The sequence below is a fragment of the Macaca nemestrina genome, chromosome 13 (assembly GCF_043159975.1).
Source record: "Macaca nemestrina isolate mMacNem1 chromosome 13, mMacNem.hap1, whole genome shotgun sequence".
NCBI lineage: Eukaryota > Metazoa > Chordata > Mammalia > Primates > Cercopithecidae > Macaca > Macaca nemestrina.
The window spans coordinates 120,156,423-120,177,618 of NC_092137.1; the positions used below are offsets into that span (position 1 = coordinate 120,156,423).

Below are 21,196 nucleotides of genomic sequence, written 5' to 3' on the forward strand. Positions count from 1 at the left end.
GGTGTTTGTTTCTTCTTTCAGTTCTGTCAGTGTTGACTTCTTATATCTGAGACCTCTATTATTAGGTGCATCTTTATTTAGAATTGTTAGGTCTTTTCAGATATTTGCCTGACCCTTTTATTATTATATAATGTCCTTCTTTGTCTCTTGTGACAGTTTTTGTCTTAAAGTCTTATTTTGTCTAAGTATGGCCACCCTTGTTTTCGGTTCTGGATTGCATGAATTTTTTTTTTTCATTCTTTCACTTTTAACCCATGTGTGTCTTTTGATGTAAAGTAAATTTCTTGTAGATAGTATATTAATTGATCTCATTAAAAATTTTCATTTGGCCTGTGTCTTTTAATTGGGATGTTTGACCCATTTACATTTTTAGTGATTACTAATACAGAAGGACTTATTATTGCCATTTACTTTATTTTTTGTATGTCTTGGAACTTTTTGTCTATCTCTTCCTCTCTTGCTGCTTTCTTTTGTATTTTGTTGATTTTTTAAAATAGTGACGTATTTTGATTCCCTTTCTGCTTCCCTTTGTGTATATTCAATAGATATTCATTTTGTAGTTACCATTGCAATTACATAAGATATCTTAAAGTTATAACAATCTATTTAAAGCTGATTTCTTCAATGACAAATAAAATCTCTACTGTTTTACATCTCTGTGTCCCGTGCACTCTATTTTGCCAATGACACCAGTGACCTCTTTTTATATTGCATATACATTAACTTAGATTTATAATTATTGTTTATGCTTTTGGTCTTTAAAAAGTGATTTTAATGTGATTAAAAGATTTAAAAGGGGTACCAGATTTTAAAGTGATTCATGCACCTGCATTACCTTACTACATCCATATTTATCTTCATATTTACCTTTACCAGGGAGTTTTATATTTTTATATAGTGCTTTATTACTGCTTATTGACCTTTCACTTCACTTGAAAGTGTTCCCTCAGCAATAGGGCAGGTCTAGTGGTGATGAACCCACTCAGCTTTTGTTTATCTGGGAAAGTCTTAATTTCTTCTTTCTTTCTTTTTTCTTTTTTTTTTTTTTGAGATGGAGTCTTGCTCTGTTCTCCAGGCTGGAGTGCAGTAGTGGCATGATCTTAGCTCACTGCAACCTCCACCTTGCTGCGCCCAACCTGAACATTCTTAATATAATCACATTTGCCCAAAATTACGCCTCGGGAAAGAGGGAGTTATTTTATATTCAGGTCTTCACATTAGCTTATTATGTGGAATTCTTTCAGTGAGTTCATTGTCATCTACAAAGTATTAGTGGGAAAAACATATTAGCCTAAAAAGTTCTCAGTTAATGGTAGTTTTAAAGGTTTATACAGGATAGATTTTACCTGGGACATTTTGTTGAAGACTAAGATGAGAGGTGATGTGGCAAAGGAATTTATTCCAGCCTTCGTAATTATCCCCTTGGGATATGACTCCAGGGTTGCATGGTTTGGGAATGTATCACACCCATGACTCTTAAAGAATGCTTTCTGGCCGAGGCGGGTGGATCACGAGGTCAGGAGATCGAGGCAATCCTGGCTAACATGGTGAAACCCCGTCTCTACTAAAAATACAAAAAAAAAAAAAAAAAAAATAGCCGGGTGTGGTGGCAGGCACCTACAGTCCCAGCTGCTGGGGAGGCTGAGGCAGGAGAATGGCATGAACCTGGGAGGCGGAGCTTGGAGTGAGCTGAGATCGCACCACTGCACTCCAGCCTGGGCGATAGAGCAAGACTCCCATCTCAAAAAAAAAAAAAAAAAGAATGCTTTCCAAAAGACAATAGAGTCGAGTCAGGGGTTACAGGCGCCTGCCGCTATGCCTGGCTAATTTTTTGTATTTTTAGTGAGTTCAAGTGATTCTCCTGCCTCAGCCTCCCGAGTAGCTGGGATTACAGGTGTCCGCCACTACACTCAGCTAATTTTTGTAGTTTTAGTAGAGATGGGAGTTTCACCATGTTGTTCAGGCTGGTCTCAAACTCCTGACCTCAGGTGATCCACCTGCCTCTGCCTCCCAAAGTGCTGAAATTACAGGTGTGAGCCACCGCGCCCAGCCTTCTTTACTTTTGAATTACAATTTTGTCAGATATAATATTCCTGGCTGGCCGGTTTTTGTTTAGTATGTTTTAGCACTTTGAACATATCATTCCACTCTCTTCCAGCCTATAAAGTTTCTGCTGGGAAATCTGCTCATCATCTAATAGATGTTATCTTGTATTTGTTGGGTCACTTTCCTCTTACGGGTTTCAAGATCCTTTCTTTGTGACTTTTGACAACTTCATTATGATACTTCTTGATGTAGATCGATTTTTTGTAGTTGGGGTTCTTTGAACTTTTTGAATTTGTGTGCCCATTTCTATCCTCATATTTGGGAAGTTGAAATTGGCTCTGTTCTCTTTGTAGAACTCTCATAATGTGTATGTTGTTTCGCCTTATGCTGTCTGTAGGTCCCTTAGGGTATCATTATTTTTCTTTTCTTTTCTTTTTCTTTTTGCTCCTGTGCCTCAGTAATTTCAAAAGTCCTATCGTTAAGTTCACTGATTCTTCTGCCTGCTCAGGTCTGCTGTTTAGTCCTTCTAGTGAAATTTTCACTTCAGGTTTTGTATTCTTCAGTTTTAGAATTTCTGTTTGGCTCTTTGTAGTTTCTATCTCTGTTGATATTCTCATTTTGTTCATGCATCATATTCCCGATTTCATTTAGTTGTCTATCTCTGCTCTTTTTTAATTTACTGAGCAATCTTATGACAGTTATTTTGAATTACTGGGCAATTCATATGTCTTCATTTCTTTGGAGTTGGTTTCTGGAGTTTTAACTTGTTCCTTTTATGCCGTATTTTTGTTTATTTGTGTATCTTGTTTTTGTTGTTGGGATCTTGGCATTTGAAAAATCAGCCACCTCTCCCAGTCTTTGCAGTCTGGTTTTGTAGCGGAAGGATTTTCTTCAGTCAGCCTAGTTAAAGACTCTGGAGCCCTTTGAGCCTTTTCTGGGGCCATGTCCTCTCCCCTTGTGGGTGTAATCTCGTAACTGAAGTTCACTGACTTCTACCCACGAGCTCTGCGGGACTGTGGCCTTGTTGGTATTGTAGTAAGCTGCAGTACTGGAGCTCCACCTAGTTTCTGTCTCTGGTACTGCAACGTCTGGTGCCAAGTGATGGCCTTTGTTCTTAGCTCCCAACCTGGTGCCCTGTTCCTGTCACTACTTTGATTTAGATGAGACAGAAATCATTCCCTCTGGCTGCACTTGAAAATGTCAAAAACACTGGGCGTACACCAACTTCTTTCTGTCCTCAGGGAGAAGTCGGAAATTGAGAGTTTCCTCACGGTGCACGGTGCCCGAGAGAGGGCCTCTGGCTGTCGAATGCTCAGATTTTAAATCTGTGTCTCGTGTAGGGAATGTGTCTTGTGTGTCTGGGTTTCCTGTTTCTGTCTTGCTGATGTCACTCTCACACAGCCCTCTTTTACAATGGAGGATCATGCTGTATGTACTGTCTGATAACCTTTTTCACTGTCACTTACCGTATTGTTGGTACGTACCTCTATATGCCAGTGAATAGATTGGTGTGATTTTTAATCCCTTCTTGAAGTCCTGTTATTCAGATATCATAATCAACCTTGTTGTTGGTCATTTATTGTTTCTAATCGTTCAGCTGTTTCAAAGTCACATTCAGTGAACATTCTTTTGTTTTTCAGAGACAGAGTCTGACTGTCACACAGGCTGGAGCGCAGTGGCACAGTCATAGCTCATGGCAGCCTCAAACACCTGGGCTCAAGTGATCCTCCTGTTTTAGCCTCCCAGGAAGCTGGGACTACAGGCATGCACCATCATACCAGGCTAATTTTTGTATTTCTTTTTGGTAGAGACGGGGGTATTGCTATGTTGCCTAGGCGGGTCTTGAACTCCTGGCCTCAAATGATCCTGCTGCCTCTGCCTTCCAAAGAGCAGGGGTTACAGATGTGAGCCACTGGCGTCAATGAGTTTTTTGTTTTTTTTTTGAGACAGGGTCTTCCTCTGTTGCCCAGGCTGGAGTGCAGTGGTGCAAACACAGTTCACGGCTCGCTGCAGCCTTGACCTGGGTCATGTGATCCTCCCGCCTTAGCCTCCTATGTGGTTGGGGCCACAGGCATGCACCACCATGCCTGGCTATTTTTTTTTTTTTTTTTTACTTTTTGTAAAAACAGGGTCTCACTTTGTTGCCCAGGCTTGAACATTCTTCTTTTTGTTTGTTTGTTTGAGACATGATCTCCCTCTAGCCCAGGCTGGACTGCAATGGTGTGATCTCTGCTCATTGCAACCTCCGCCTCCCAGGTTCAAGTGATTCTCCTGCCTCAGCCTCCCACGTAGCTGGGATTACAGGCACTTGCCACCACGCCTGGCTAATTTTTTGTATTTTTAGTGGAGACAGGGTTTCATCATGTTGGCCAGGCTGGTCTCAAACTCCTGACCTCAAGTGATCCACCCATCTCAGCCTCACAAAGTGCTGGGATTACAGGCATGAGCCACTGCACCCAGCCTGAACATTCTTAAAATAATCACATTTGCCCAAAAATTATGCCTCAGGAAAGAGTGAGTTGCTTTATATTCAAGTCTTCACATATGCTTATTATGTACAGTTCTCTCAGTGAGTTCATTGTCATCTACAAAGTATTAGTGGGAAAAACATACTAGCCTAAAAAGTTCTCAGTTAATGATAGTTTTAAATGGTCATACATAGATTTTACCTGGGACATTTTGTTGAAGACAGATGAGAGGTGATGTGGCAAAGGAATTTATTCCACACTTCATAATTATCCCCTCGGGATATGACTCCAGGGTTGCATGGTTTAGCAATGTATCACACCCATGACTTTTTTTTTTTTTTTTTTTTGAGACGGAGTCTCGCTCTGTCGCCCAGGCTGGGGTGCAGTGGCCGGATCTCAGCTCACTGCAAGCTCCGCCCCCCGGGTTTACGCCATTCTCCTGCCTCAGCCTCCTGAGTAGCTGGGACTACAGGCGCCCGCCACCTCATCCGGCTAGTTTTTTGTATTTTTTTTTAGTAGAGACGGGGTTTCACCGGGTTAGCCAGGATGGTCTCGATCTCCTGACCTCGTGATCCACCCATCTCGGCCTCCCAAAGTGCTGGGATTACAGGCTTGAGCCACCGCGCCCAGCCCACACCCATGACTCTTAAAGAATGCTTTCCAAAAGGCAGTGGAGTCAGGAGTTACTTTGTGATTGTCACAGACATACACCTCAGGGGAAAGGGAGATGCTGTGGCTTAGAATGGAGTTTCCACGGACAGCATCACACAGTTTTATAAAGTGGTTTATTGCAAAGAACTCTGAGTTGAACACAGTGCCTTCTGGAAAACTGACAGATGATGCAGGCACTTCACAGGTGGTACTGAGTAATTCTTATGGTAGCGCATAAGAAAGCGTGTTACGGGCCGGGCGCCGTGGCTCACGCCTGTAATCCCAACACTTTGGGAGGCCGAGGCAGGCGGATCACCTGAGGTCAAGGGTTTGAGACCAGCCTGGCCAACATGGTGAAACCTCGTCTGTATTAAAAATACAAAAAAATTAGCTAGGCGTGGTGGTGTGTGCCTGTAATCCCAGCTACTCAGAGAGGCTGAGGCAGGAGAATCACTTGAACCCAGGAGGCGGAGGTTACGGTGAGCCGACATCGCACCACTGTACTCTAGTGTAGGCGACAGAGGGAAACTCCATCTCAAAAATAAAAAAAATAAAAAAAGAAAGCACGTTACCTCAGGCAGTCCCACCTGCAGTGATGCTGAGAGTAATCAGTGGGTTCCGTCTGCCCGCCTCATTGCTACATTATGAACTTAGCTCTCCCGTAGCTGTTCCACTTAAGGCTTCAGCATCCATTGATTCTTCTTCCCTAGATCAATTATTTCATTAGCGGTTTCCAAGTGGTGCTTTCCTAATTCTGTAATTGCTGATGCTCTTAGCTTAGTTCTAAATGCTATGTTGAGTTCTTCTAATAAAGAATTTTTCTTCCCTTTATTAGATTACCTTGAAAAATAGTTCTTAAAGAAAAGCTGGAGTAAATGCTTGATTTCATTCTCTTACTAATTTTTAAAGTTGGTGCCTTAGCAATCTCCAGTGGTAGCTGTTTTTAAAGTATCATTATGTTACCTATTGGGTACTATGTTCACTATTTGGGTGGCGGGTACTGTAGAAGCCGAAACCTCAGCATTATGCAATCTATCCATGTAACAGACCTGCACATGTATCCCCTTAAAACAATGTATCATTATGAACTCATGGATATTTAAAATACATTTGATTTGCCCCAGTCCATTACAATCATTATTCTTATTGATGCTTTCATTGGTACATCATAATCCAGTGGGAACCCCTTCAAATTGGCTTTTGTATCCTTTATAAGTCCAGCAATCTTTTAGGGGTGCTCAAGTGATCCTCCTGCTTCAGCCTTCCAAGTAGCTGGGATTACAGGTACCCATCCCCGTGCCCGGCTAATTTTTTTATTTTTTGTAGAGATGAGGTCTTGCTCTGTTGCCTAGGCTCATCTTGAACTCCTGGGCAACTCAAGCCATCCACCTGCTTTGGCCCCCCGAAGTGCTGGGATGACAGGCGTGAGCCACGGCGCCTGGCCTCAGTAATCGTGATTGCTTCTTTGATGATTTCCTATCCCAGATCTAGAACAGATCATTTCTCCGAACAGATCTCTGAACGGATCTGTTCCTCTTCAGGGTGTGTGGTATATAGAAACACAATCTGGGCGCTTAAAGGTGCCCATTGCTATTGTCTTGTTTTTGCTTCTAGGACTTTCAGCAAGAAAAAGTGTATTTTATTTTACAGAGGAAAAAAATCACAAGTTTGTATTGATAGTTCCAATTCAAACTAGATTAAGATGTAAGATTTCAGGGTTATAATAAAATTATAGGGCTTGTACTTAGCTTTTCAAATGTTTACATGTATTTATTTTCTTTTATATTAAAAGCCTTGGTTTTTAATAATATCCTAATAATATAAATTTTTATTCTATAATATACCTAAAATAGCTTCAAAATACCAATACCATTATCACTACTAACAGGAAGACTACTAAATGCAGTATAAACTTTCTTTGTGCTTTCTCCCCCATAGAATGTATCCTGATATCCTCCTTCTCTCTCTTTTCCCCCTCTGTCCCCATAATTTCTGCTGTGATAAGACCTTTATCTTGTTCTCTCTCTGCCCCGTCCACTCACATGTCAGCATCATTCCAGCTGTCTTACTTGGAAAGGATGTCCTCATTTTCCTCATTGTTATTTCCCATAGAAAGGAGTGGCTTAGTTGACTTAGACGATGTATTTCTTCCATTTTATTTTCTTCACTTTCTTTTAATAATCTCTAGCTTTATATTTTTATTGTTTTTACCATTGTTTTCTTGATTTTCATGATAAAAGTATGCTTGTATTTTTCCATAATAATGTCCTTCTCTCAATACCTTTCCTTCTTTTTTTTTTTTGATGTTATTAATATGGTTGTTCAATTTTCTCTAGCTTGAAGATGATATTATTGTCAAACAAAATTATTTTAATACCATAAAAAATTTTGCACTTCAACTTTCTTCTGAGGAATGGATGATTCTAGAGTTTTCCCAGCTGGGCTTCATTGGTAAGAAAAGTGTCACACTTACCTACTTTTCAGAAATGACTGCGACTCTCAGAATCTAAAACCAAATGCTTACTTGTCCTAATGTTGTCTTTTTTCCTATAGAAATGGGTTGTTTTTGAGAAAACTTAAGTTAGGTAAACCTCTTTGTATGACATGATGAAAGTCAACCCAAGATAATTTGGAGACTTCTCAGATGGTTGTGTTTCCTCTAGAGTTCTCCGCAATGCCAACCGTGGTCCTGGTGAACATGTTTGATTTTTTCTTCTCTGGCATTTCCAGCTCCTTTGTTAACATAAGATTGCGGTTCTTTTAAAAAGAGGACCACAAAGAGTTTTCTCATATGAATTCCTAGTATTTTCATGTAATGCATGAAGTCCTCATTCGGTGATTAATTTTTATTTGTTTTTCTCTTAACTAGTTGGGGCACTCATTTCTAAATGTTTTTTGGCTGCTGTTTCAAAATTAGCCAGCTATAAAGAATATGTTTGAAGTTGGCCAGGCGCAGTGGCTCATGCCTGTAATCCCAGCACTTTGGGAGGCCGAGGTGTGTGGATCAGCTGAGGTCAGTTCAAGACCAGCCTGGCCAACATGGTGAAATCCTGTCTCTACTAAAAATACAAAAATTAGCCTGGCGTGGTGGCAGGTGCATGTAATCCTAGCTACCTGGGAGGCTGAGGCAAGAGAATTGCTTGAACGGGGGAGGTGGAGGTTGTAGTGAGCTGAGATCATGCCACTGCTCTCCAGCCTTGGGGACAAGAGCGAGACTCTATCTAAAGAAAAAAAAATACATATATATGTTTCAAGTTGAAGAATTAAAGGAAATTTACAGGGTTCAAATAATACTCAGAGGATAACATTTCATCTCCTATGGTACTTTTTAACACTTTAAGCATTAGAGGCTGGACCTTTGACTGTCTTGATCATTTAACTCAAAACTTAAGACTCAAAAACCATCTTGTGAATGCTTCAGTGAAAACAAAATTAGGAGTCCTTGTTGTTTGGATTTATTGATTTGGATGAAAATTTTTTACCTAAACCTCTCAGTGTTTAACGGAAGAATCTTAGTAACACAGGAAGGGAAAATATCTGACTTGCCTTTTGAATGCTTTGGGCCGTTAGGTATACGATAGATTATTAAAATAACATCAGGAATTTACTACATCTTTTTACACCCAGGTGACAGCTCATGAAAAAGTTTAGCCGAAGCAACTTTGTTTAATTTTGATAATACAAGTGGAGAAATTGTTTATGATGATTTTGTAGTTGAATGCACAAGCTTCAGCGTAGGTCATGGACAAGAGTTCACGAATGTCAGCCAGTTTGGTGCTTGGTTTCTGTATTGCAGCTACTGACTGGGAATATCTTTTCAGGTAAAATGTTTCAAGCGCCGGATCTTACTCTGATTGTAGAATTCATATTCATGTTTTACAAGGAGAAACCCATTGACTGGCTCTTGGACCATATTCTCTGGGTGAAAGTCTGCAACCCTGAAAAAGATGCAGTAAGTTAATTCCTCACCAGAGTGGAGGGAGTTTCTTTTCTGTATTTCGTGAAAGTGACTTTTAGAGATTTTGCAAATAAATAGTTAAATAGGTAGGTGATATAAAACTTCTTTCCTGAGCTGATACAAAGTTTCTATAGTAGAAGAACTTTTAGATAGCAGTGGAAAATCCTGTAAAGCAGGAAGCTGTTGCAAGATGATGGACGTCCTTTAAATTGCTGATAAACGTTTCTAGTGTTTGTAAGCCCTGGCAGTTCGCTAACTATTGGCTATAGATGTTGCTCATATCCGTTTTTGCGTGCGATGCCATTGCAGTTTGTTTTCTTCATATTTCCTGTTCACTCTCTTTTTCCATGTATACTGCGGACTTTATTAGACCCTAACACGTCTGTACATGAGGAATAAAATAGAAGTAATATTTTATACCAAAACAATGACACGTTAAAGTACCTTTCAGTGTTACTCACAACAAGCCAGTGTTCATAATAATATGATTACCTTTGGGGTGATGATTGCAGTCAAGTAAGTGAATAATAATTTTTGCTTTGATCATTCAGATAGCACGTTATTACCATAGAGATCTTATTGTCAAGAGTAATTAGGCTGGGCGCAGTGGCTCACGCATGTAATCCCAGTGCTTTGGGGGGCCGAGGCGAGTGAATCACGAGGTCAGGAAATCGAGACCATCCTGGCTAACACGGTGAAATCCCGTCTGTACTAAAAATACAAAAAAAAAAAAATTAGCTGGGTGTGGTGGCAGGCACCTATAGTCCCAGCTACTCGGGAGGCTGAGGCAGGAGAATGGCGTGAACCTGGGAAGCGGAGCTTGCAGTGAGCCGAGATCACGCCACTGCACTCCAGCCTGGGCAACAGACCAAGACTCCATCTCAAAAAAAAAAAAAAAAAAAAAGAGTAATTAGGCCAGGTGCAGTGGCTCGCACCTGTAATCCCAGCACCTTGGGAGGCCAAGACTGGAGGATCACTTGAGCCCAGAAGTTCAGGACAAGCCTGGGCAACATATCAAGACCCATCTCTACCAAAAAAAACCGTAATTTTTTTTAAAAAAGAGTAATTAGGTATGTTTTCCTTGTCCAATTTGAATTGTATCTCTGAAAAAATACAGCTTTTAATTTATCTGGTGTAAGCATAAACAAAATATAGAAGTACAAATTCTTAAAAAGGTCCATTTTGATGTGTAATGATAAGTATTATTGTAAGAAAATGTCATCATAGAGTTGTCTTACCGTTCATTGTAACAAATAAGCATTAGTGTGACTTCATGACCTTCTGCTCCCTAGAATAGTTGAATCCTCATACCTGCTAGTTTTTAAGATACTACCCTCTGGTGTCTGTAGGCTACCATTGCATTTTGTTTTAAAAAAAAAAAAAAAAAAAAAACACACACACACAATTAAAAAAAAAAACACATTCTTAGAGGAAATCATGGAATATAGCAAAATGGCAGAGTTATCTGTTTTCCGACAGTTGAACATATAAATTGTTTTAAACAATTCATTTTTTAGAGATCTCAGTCCTTACATGTATTTTCACTGTGACTTATAGAAATTTTTATTTTAGGACACAAAAAAGTTAGTGTCATCTTTAACCTCCTACAATATGCTTGCATTTCATTCGTCCTGTGCAATTTTATTTAATATGTGGTTCTAAAATGAGCCTGTGAAGTGAAAAAATCTATAGTAAAAATTAAAACCACAGAAACCCTCTAAATCATCCATAAATTTGGGTACATGAACTTTTGGATGATTTCATCCATTCCTTCACCCTTCTGTAGTCCATGTTTTTCTGTGGCCTGTAATTCTTCAGTTGCTTCCCCTAGAATGTCGAGGGTGCTGTCACCACATGCTTGACAGTGGCCCGGGAAACCCTGCGAATCATTCACACATTCTCCCAAAGGGTTATCAGCCTCCTTGGGCCCTTGAGTCCTTCCATTGCCGCTGGAGTGACAGGCTGAGTTCCAGACACTGCCTTGGTGGTTTCACTGTCTCCTCAACCTCGCACTCCTCTCCCGCCCTTTGCCCTTCCCTGTGACTCTTCCTCCCTTTCTTATTCCTTCCACTTGAGTATTTGTGCAAAGAAAATACCCTATTTCACCTGTATCATAGTGACAGTAATGACGCCAGTGAAGTGAAACCTCTTGAGAAATAGGCATTTTAGGACCCAGTATATTATTAGAAGTCTTCTCAAGTGTAAATTTCTTTCTTTTCTTTTCTTTTTCTTTTTTCTTTTTTTTTTTTTTTGAGACAGCATTTCACTCTTGTCACCCAGACTGGAGTGCAATGGTGCAATCTCGGCTCACTGCAGCCTCTGCCCCCCCGGGTTCAAGCGATTCTCCTGCTTCTCAGCCTCCCAAGCAGCAGGGACTACAGGCATGCGCTACCATGCCTGGCGAATTTTTATATTTTTTAGTAGAGACCAGATTTCACCGTGTTGGCCAGGATGGTCTCGATCTCCTGCCCTCATGATCGCCCCCGCCTCAGCCTCCCAAAGTGCTAGGATTACAGATGTGAGCCACCAGGCCTGGCTGCTAATTTTTGTATTTTTAGTAGAGATGGGGTTTCACCACGTTAGCCAGACTGGTCTCAAACTCCTGACCTCAGATGATCCATCCACCTTGGCTTCCCAAAGTGCTGGGATTACAGGCATGAGCCACCATGCCCAGCCAAGTGTAAATTTCTTATAAATATGTGTTTTTTTGTTTTTTTTTTGGCCCCAAACTTGTATAAGTTATTGAAAATGAAAAGTCTAAAAATATCTGTCCAGGGGGCCCTCGGTGTTGCACAGCCTTCACACACGGGCCCACGCATGAGGACAGGTTGAGATGGAACATCTAGACCATGGGGCACTGTTGAGTTGAAACATAGGTGGCCGGGCGCGGTGGCTCACGCCTGTAATCCCAGCACTTTGGGAGGCCGAGGCGGGCAGATCACAAGGTCAGGAGATCGAGACCACGGTGATACTCCATCTCTACTAAAAATACAAAAAATTAGCCGGGCGTGGTGGCGGGCGCCTGTAGTCCCAGCTACTCGGGAGGCTGAGGCAGAAGAATGGCATAAACCCGGGAGGCAGAGCTTGCAGTGAGCTGAGATCATGCCACTGCCCTCCAGCCTGGGCAACAGAGCGAGACTCCGTCTCAAAAAAAAAAAAAAAAAGAAACATAGGTGTCCCTCCCTGTGTTGACAGAGACTGTCTGTGGAATTTTTCATATCATTTACTTGCTTCTAAGCAAATGATTGCCTCACATTTTCAAGTTGCTTTCATGCAACAAAATGCGCCATTTATAATTTGCAAATTCTTCATTATATTATTCAATCAAAAATATTTCATATATTTGAACCAACCCCCGAGTCTATAGTTTGTGCATTTTTAATGTTAAAAGTCAAATCTTTGTTGACATGTGTTGAAGGATGGTTGAAATTAGACCCTTCATTCTTCCCTTAACTATGCTTATTTTAAATTTCTGGATCATGACTGTCTATCAAGTAAGCAGCAAATCTATTAGTGCCTCAAAGACTAGAAAAAAACATGACTTGTAATTATGACTTGATATTGTTTTCTTTTTAATTTTTTTTTTTTTTTTTTTGGTGACAGAGTTTTACTCTGTCACCCAGGCTGGAGTGCAGTGGCACGATCTCGGCTCACTGCAGCCTCCACCTCCTGGGTTCAAGTGATTCTCCTGCTTCAGCCTCCCGAGTAACTGGAATTATAGGCGTGCACACCTGGCTGATTTTCGTATTTTTAGGAGAGACGGGGTTTCACCATGTTGGCCACGCTGCTCTCAAACTCCTGACCTCAGGTGATCCACCTGCCTCGGCCTCTCAACATGCTGGGATTACCAGGGATGACCCACCCATGCCCTGCCCTTCTTTTCAATATTTTAATAAAGGACTTCTCATTTTCCCGGTGAGGGCAAGATTTCACTTTATTATGCAACACTAACATGATTTTTTTTTTAATATTTAGAAACACTGTGATAGACAGAAAGCAAATCTGCGAATTCGCTTCAGACCTTCCCTTTTCCAACACGTTGGTCTGCACTCATCACTATCAGGAAAAATCCAAAAACTCACGGTTGGTGACTTAATTTTATTTTCTCATGAACATACAACTTGTTATTTAAGGTATAATTATTGTTTTTCTTCTTAAATAAGCTGTATATTATTTAATAGCATATATGTCTTTGCTCCCAGGATAAAGATTACATGAAACCGTTACTTCTTAAAATCCATGTAAACCCACCTGCAGAGGTGTCCACTTCCTTGAAGGTCTACCAAGGGCATACGCTGGAGAAGACTTACATGGGAGAGGATTTTTTCTGGGCTATCACGCCGATAGCTGGAGACTACATCTTGTTTAAATTTGATAAACCAGTCAATGTAGAAAGGTTGGTGATTACTGAAATGTATGTGATCTTACAATTCAGACCTCTTATTCATAATGTGATTTACAATAGATTTGTGTGTGTGTGTGCATGACAGATGTGGGGACACAGTGGGCTCCGAAATGTTGGGCTTTAAATTACATGTAAAACAACTCCATAATAAAATGAGTGTGTTGTGTTCAGATGTAACATCGACATTAGACATGTTTGGTGAACTTCGTTGGTATTTCTGGACTTCCATCTAGTATAATTTTTTTAATACTTTTATGCGCAACTCTCAAAAATCTCAAATTAGTGTTTATGTCTTTATCCTGGCATGTCCCTTGAAGATGGATCTGGACCTACTTGATTAGCCCAGTAATTTGGTTGAAATGACAGATTTGACAGAGTATGACTATTCTTAGTCAATGGTTTTACAAATGCTAGGTTATTTTCGGTACACCAGGGAGAAATTTACAGCCGTTTTATGTTTTCGAGCATTTATATTCATTTTAAAAAATTTAGGACTTTCTTTTTTTTTTTTTTTTTTTGAGACAGAGTCTCGCTCTGTTGCCCGGGCTGGAGTGCAGTGGTGCGATGTAGCTCATTGCAACCTCCACCTCCCGGGTTCAAGAGATTCTCCTGCCTCAGCCTCCCAAGTAACTGGGATTACAGGTGCCTGCCACACCTGGCTAATTTTTTTTGTATTTTTAGTGGAGATGGGGTTTCACCATGTTGACCAGGCTAGTCTCAAACTCCTGACCTCAAGTGATCCACCTGCCTCGGCCACCCAAAGTGCTGGGATTACAGGCGTGAGCCACTGCATCTGGCCTATTTTTAATTTAATAGTCATGATTCCTTCAGTCTTTCTTCAGGTTTGGGTGTGTTCCCCAGATTGGCCGCGGCAGACTTAAAAGAACATAGTGCCCCACTCGGTGGTATTTCATTCTGTGTGTCCCGATGGGAGGGCCAATTTGATTTCTAGAACCCACCAGAAGTCATTGTCAGTAATTCTATTTAAGGTGGTCAGAAACAGTTTAGAGCTGTGATATGATGTGAATAATCTTCTTTTGTTACTCTCAACTGATTCCAAAGAGGAATTCAAGTTGTAAAAATGTTTTAAGCAATGGGAATACTACTGGAAGAACATACAGAAATAGTTTTGAATAATATTTAGCACTTGCATGAGCATTTATTTGTTTTGCTGTTAAAGTTCATTTTTATACTATTAGTAATATTCTGCACTTTGAGATACTGTTTACCACTCAGAGAGCCAGCATGGAATTAGAAAGAACATAGATATCCGTTAGCATGTGTTTGGTTAAATAAAATGATACTGCCACTCAGTGGAATGCTGTAAACAGTCATCAAAAATAATGACATAGATTAATATGTATTGGCATGAAAACTTTTTTAGATATGCACTAAGTGGGGTAAAAAGCAAATTTTATAACTTTATAGAATATCGTTATCATTTTATAGATTATAGCATTCTATGTGTATAGGATTCTAGAATATATAGCATTCTATAGAGAGAGTATAGACTTATAGATTATAGAAGGATTTTTTGAAATAATAAAAGCAATATTTTACATATGTACATAGAACAAATCTGTAAAATATCTATTAAACTGTTAATAGAGGTGAGATAACAGGGACAATTTCATTTGACTTGATACATTTATTTTGTGTGCTTTTCCCCTCAACAATCAATTTATTTTTCTTTTTTTTTTTTTTTTTTTTTTTAGTAGAGATGGGGTTTCCCCATGTTGGTCAGGCTGGTCTTGAACTCCCGACCTCAGGTGATCCGCCCACCTCGGCCTCCCAAAGTGCTGGGATTACAGGCGTGAGCCACCATGCCTGGCCAACAATCAATTTCTTTTTCTTAGTTTTTGACTTTTGAGAAAGTGTAGATTCACATGCAGCTATAAGAAGTAAAACTGAGACGTCCTGTGTATCTATCACCCCACTTGCCCAAGGGTAGCGTCTTGCAGACTGTGGTTTTGACACCACTGTATCAAGATAAGGACCGTTTCTATCACCCCAAGAATTCCCATGTTACCCTTTTACAGCCACATCTCCCGTCCCGCGGCTGTAACTGTATCGTAACCACGCTGTGACTGGCTGAGCATTTTGAATGTTCAGGGGACTTTTTGTCAGTTCTCCTGAACTGATTGGAGCAGTCGTCTGAGGTAGATGGGACTATCTGCATTACAGAAGAAACTCAGGTGCAGAAAGCTGAGGAAACTCGTGAAAGGTGAAAATTCTAGTAAGTGAGAGACCCAGGATTTGGACCCAGGTCTTTCTGACTCCTAAGCCTAAACTTTTAACCATGCAACTGAACTCAAGTTAGGTTTAGATTCAGACATACTTTGCACGTCTTACCTAGTTTCCACCCTTCCCCACACACTGACACGTACGCATACTTACTAGTTTGTTTTCAGAGTATCAAAACAGTATTATACTCATACCTACAGAGTATTTTAGATCTGTCACCATATATTGATAATTAGTCATTCTTCAAATGTTTTAATATTGATATTCAGATATTTTAAGAGGTTAATTTACTTTTAGTATATTTATATTAAAGTTATTTGTATTGGGTAGAACTAGTCTTTGTTTCTTTTATTATTATTATTTATTACTATTATTATTATTATTATTATTTAGAGATGAGTTCTTGCTCTGTTACCTAGGCTGGAGTGCAGTGGCACAGTCATGGCTCACAGTAGCCTAGACCTTCTGGGCTAAGCTCAAGCAATCCTCTCACCTTAGCTTCCTGAGTAGCTGGGACTGCAGGTACATACCACCATGCCTGGCTAATTTTTTTTTTTGTAGTGACGAGGTCTCACTATGTTGCCCAGGCTGATCTTGAACCCCTGGCCTCAAGTGATCCTCCTGCCTCGGCCTCCCAAAGTGCTGGGATTACAGGTGTAAGCCACCACGCCCAGCCTAGAACTGGTCTTTGGACATGTCATGACTACCGGTTGTTCTGGTAAAGTTTTTTTCTGATACAAGATACAATAGTATTACATAGGTGTTATAATTTTGACTCTTCCTAGGAAGAGGTTTAAATATTTAAAGCATTATAGACAGTGACATAAAACTGTCATCCTTTTTGAAAATGTCTAGGTACATTATTAGGTTAGGCAGCAAACATAATTGTTTCTGACAGAAGGAATGAACTAGGGGTCATGCTCTTAAGTCTTTAAGTTCCCTACAACCTTTCAGAACACATACTGTGCAGTTACTGCAAGCTCTATCATTGTCAACTTTGCTTGCTTAGAGTCTTGTCCAGAAAAGTTGACTCTAAGGTAAGCTCATTTTCTTGAATCTTTGTAGAATCTAGCCCAACTTGTGTTTTTATCTGGATGTTTGTATTTTCAGTTATTTGTTCCATAGCGGCAACCAAGAACATCCTGGAGACATTCTGCTAAACACAACTGTGGAAGTTTTGCCTTTTAAGGTATGACTGCTTTTTCCTCTTACCTTTCCCTAACAACTATACTAGTAGACTTAGCTTGAAGCTTTTCTTGTTTTTAAGGGGAAAGAAAATTCTCATGATTTGCAGGACTCAATGGTGAATAATATTAATTTTTTTGAAATATGAAGCACTTGTATATTTGATGAGTGCATTTGACCCATTTGTAGAAAGAGCCTTCATTTTATCTTGGAAAATAACAGGCCGACCTGGTGGCTCACGTCTGTAATCCCAGCACTTTGGGAGGCTGAGACGGGTGGATCACTTGAGGCCAAGAGTTCAAAACCAGTCTGGCCAACATGGCAAAACCCATCTCTGCTAAAAATACAAAACTTAGGCAGGCATGGTGGCAGTCGCCTGTAGTCCCAGCTACTCAGGAGGCTGAGGCGTGAGAATCACTTGAACCTGGGAGGTGGAGGTTGTAAATAATATGAACGTTTCTACTAGGAAAAGAAATGAATCTTTTTTTGGTTTTTTTTGTTTTGTTTTGTTTTGTTTTGTTTTTTTCTTAGATAGAGTCTCACTCTGTCGCCAGGCTGGAGTACAGTCGTGTAATATTGGCTCACTGCAACCTCCACCTCCCGGGTTCAAGTGATTCTCCTGCCTCAGCCTCCCAAGTAGCTGGGATTACAGGCACATGCCACTACACCCAGCTAATTTTTGCATTTTTAGTAGAGATTGGGTTTCACCATGTTGGCCAGGATAGTCTCGATCTCCTGACCTCATGATCCACCTGCCTCGGCCTCCCAAAGTGCTGGGATTACAGGCGTGAGCCACTGCGCCTGGCCTGAATCATTGTTTTCTTTAGTGTTTGCTTGCTATTTGTATTTTGAGTCCCAAATTCTATGTGTTTTTAATGCCTGTTAATTAATACACAATTTAATTTATTGGTCTCTATGGAATCCTTAGATTTCTTCCAAGTTAACTACACAGTTCTTCTATAGTTTTAATAGAAAATACTGTTCTATTTAATTGCTTTAATGTTTCATTTCCAACCACCAATATATTATATATAGATTCAAATGATAGCTTAGGAAAACACCTTTTATTATTAATATAATACGTTTTTTAAAGTTCAAGACTGAGATGATATTTCTCTTTTTAGGGATAGCTGTGTTACAAATGCCACTTCATCTATATTAAGATATATTGATAACTTAGGTTAAATAGAAAGAATTATTTTTGAAATTAATGCTTTTGTTTTATTGTAGAGTGAAGGTTTGGAAATAAGCAAAGAAACCAAAGACAAACGACTAGAAGATGGCTATTTCAGAATAGGTAATATCTACTTTAGTAAAATGGCCTTTATTTTTGTGGATTTACTCCTGAAGTACTTTTAAGTTCTTTTCAGATGTTCAGCAACTTGAGGATTACAATTACCAGTGTCCTCCAGGGTTTTATGTGTGCTGTGTTGTAGTACTTGCTTTTATTATTTGACCCAAGTAGGATTTCATATCACAGATTGGTTCACTTCCTGGTCTTTCTCGCTCCTTCTGCCGTGCTCTTGTTGATGCTGATAGAGAGTCTGCCTGTACTGCCTCCTACTGGACGGGCTTAGCTCCTCTCCGGTCTCAGCTCACATGACAGGCCAGAATCCGTGCTTCGGGCCCCTTCCCCCTTCTCCAGCGTCACACCTGTGTTGAGATGTCCACTGACATAGCCTTCTACCTGCCGGCCACAAGCCGCCTACCACAAGCGTCTGTAACACCCACATTTCTTTATTGGTCACCAGTTTTTGCTGTCCCTATCCATCTGGTCGCCTAAGCCTAACCTTGGGAGTCACCCTGAAGACCGCCCTCTTCTTACTGTCCATTAGCACAAATCTGTCAGTTTTTCATCTGAAAGCCTTGAGTCGCCCTGTCTGTGAGGGGCAGTCTGCCCCGTGTCTCCGATTGACAGCCAAGGGAGGGACTGCGTCCTGCTGTGGCTTTCCTGTGGCTTTCTAGAGCCACTGCAGTTACTTTTCCAAAACGTAACTAGAATCATGAGACCTTTTCGTTATCCGATCCCTTAGCTCCCACCCACCTTCACGTCTGTGACTTTCTCTCGCTCTTTCTCTCCAGCCCTGAGACTGTTGTTCCTCTGATGAAGGCCCCACACTCTCCGGGCAGCCACATCTCTAGCCATTTTCTCTGCCTGAAATGTTTGGTCAATTATTTTTCCTTCTAATAAATGGTTTTTCACCTTTAATCTGCCCATTTAGTGGCCCCTCTTCCCTGTTCTTCAGACCCCCCATGTGCGCCTTTGCTGTGTGATTGTGTCGTTCCATAGCTCCGTTCTGTGCGCTCCCCCCGGAGAGGGGAGGGGCTGTGTCTCCCCTGCATGTCCTGTAGTTAACAGGGCCTGTCACTTGGTAGACACAGACTCAATAAATAACTGTACATTTCCTTTTGCTTAAAACAAACGAATGCTTCTCTTAGTATTAGGCAAGAGCGAATATTGGTAACTTGATATTGTAGGTCTATAGCATAGATAACATTTTTAAGCCCTTTCTAGAGCGGTTCTACCTTTGGCAGGTGTCATTCAGCCGTTGCTAAGAGGCTTGCACAATAACCCTGGCTACTTTCTTTATCGTTTTGGTGGATGAATGATTTTTACATTTGGGCTGTATCTTAGCCCATCTCTAGAAATATACACAAAATCAGCCGAGTATCCAAGACATTTATTACCCCATTACCTGTCACTTATTAAATTTCTGAGAATGGAATGTTCTAGATTACAAAAGTAGCATAGGAAATGGAGACATCTATATTAAATATCTCTATAGTAATTTGAAGAAAATGACCATCTAAAATATCAACTCATGTTCTTAGAACGAGAATAGAACTTCTGGATCATCAGCCTAGGACCTTGTGTAATCAAACAGAACAGAACTCAAGAGCAGCTGATCTTTTTTCAACTGAATGTAGAAAATTCTGCTTCCTTTAGAAGTCTTTAATGGAATTGTGTGTGAGGAGCTTCCTTGACCCTCTCGGTAGCAAAACAGTTATAACTGGTGAAAATTTTTTTAAGAAACTATTTTAAATCTGTGAAGATTGTCCTAAGGGCTTGCAGCAAATGGAGGAACATTTATTCATGAGAATCTCCCAGATCTCGGGGAGGGAACCAGGACCAGCCTCGTCACCCACACCACCCCAGCTCAGGGGGACAGAGCTCTGCCCTGTGCCGGTACAGCCTGGACTGTATCTGGACTCTCCTGCCAGCTTCTAGGCTAGGGCTGTGGCATCTCCCCAGGAAGGTCAGGCTGCCAGCATCTCTCCTTACCCCCAGTTCTGTTGCAGAAGCTCTGTTCCAGACAAGAGCAGCTGATGCATCTGGGCAGAAGTGTGCCCCAGGCACAGCAGGGTGAGAATACTTGGCCCTGATCACCGCTGCCCCAGCTCGCTGCCCCAGTCCAGTAGCAGAAACCAGCCGAGAAAACCAAGGGCTTGGCTGGGCACGGTGGTTCACGCCTGTAATCTCAGCACTTTGGGAGGCCGAGGTAGGCGGATCACCAGCTCAAGAGTTCGAGACCGGCCTGGCCAACATGGTGAAACCCTATCTCTAGTTAAAAATACAAAACTTAGCCAGGTGTGGTGGTGCATGCCTGTAGTTCCAGCTACTTGGTAGGCTGAGGCTGGAGAATCGCTTGAACCCAACCCAGGAGGTGGAGGTTCTCTTCTCCTTCAATACCTGAATTTTATGGTTACCATTTCCATTTTTACTACTTGTGGAATATATTCCTAAGCAATGCACAGTGGGATTTTGCCTGTTTTCACATTTGATATAAATATCTTTCTGTAGTCTACAATTTGGTTTCTTCCCCCTCACAATTGTGAGATTCATCCATGTGGGGGTGTGGGTTTACGACTCATTCTTTTTCACTCCTGTATGGATGGATTCTGTGGATAGCACAATCTGTTCTCTGTTTGGTCATAAAGTTTGTGTCCATGTTTTTGCTGTAATAAACACGGCTGCTTTGAACACTTTTGCACATGTATGAGAGTTTCTCAACAATATAGACTTAAGAAGAGAAGCAAATCTTCAACTGCATTATCTTCAACTGTTACTTCATTATTTTATTTATTTATTTATTTAGAGATGGAGTCTCGCTCTGTCGCCCAGGATGGAGTGCAGTGGCACAATCTTGGCTGACTGCATCCTCGCCTCCCGGGTTCAAGCATTTCTCTCCACCTCAGCCTCCCAAGTAGCTGGGATTACAGGCGCAAGCCACCATGCCT

At 40.9% G+C, this 21,196-nt stretch overlaps 1 protein-coding gene across 3 annotated transcripts in view; it reads left to right on the plus strand.

Moving 5' to 3' along the window:
• The window catches only part of LOC105490074 (alpha-1,3-mannosyl-glycoprotein 4-beta-N-acetylglucosaminyltransferase A), a 128,677-nt gene that overhangs the window by 96,768 nt on the left and 10,713 nt on the right, over positions 1–21,196 (plus strand). For all 3 annotated transcript variants that reach the window (XM_071077295.1, XM_011755359.3, XM_011755358.3), the window contains exons 9-14: positions 7,502–7,616; positions 8,987–9,117; positions 13,099–13,206; positions 13,326–13,519; positions 16,883–16,961; positions 18,188–18,254. In XM_071077295.1, the coding sequence (XP_070933396.1) occupies positions 7,502–7,616; positions 8,987–9,117; positions 13,099–13,206; positions 13,326–13,519; positions 16,883–16,961; positions 18,188–18,254 (694 nt within the window). The remainder of the gene's footprint in view (positions 1–7,501; positions 7,617–8,986; positions 9,118–13,098; positions 13,207–13,325; positions 13,520–16,882; positions 16,962–18,187; positions 18,255–21,196) is intronic.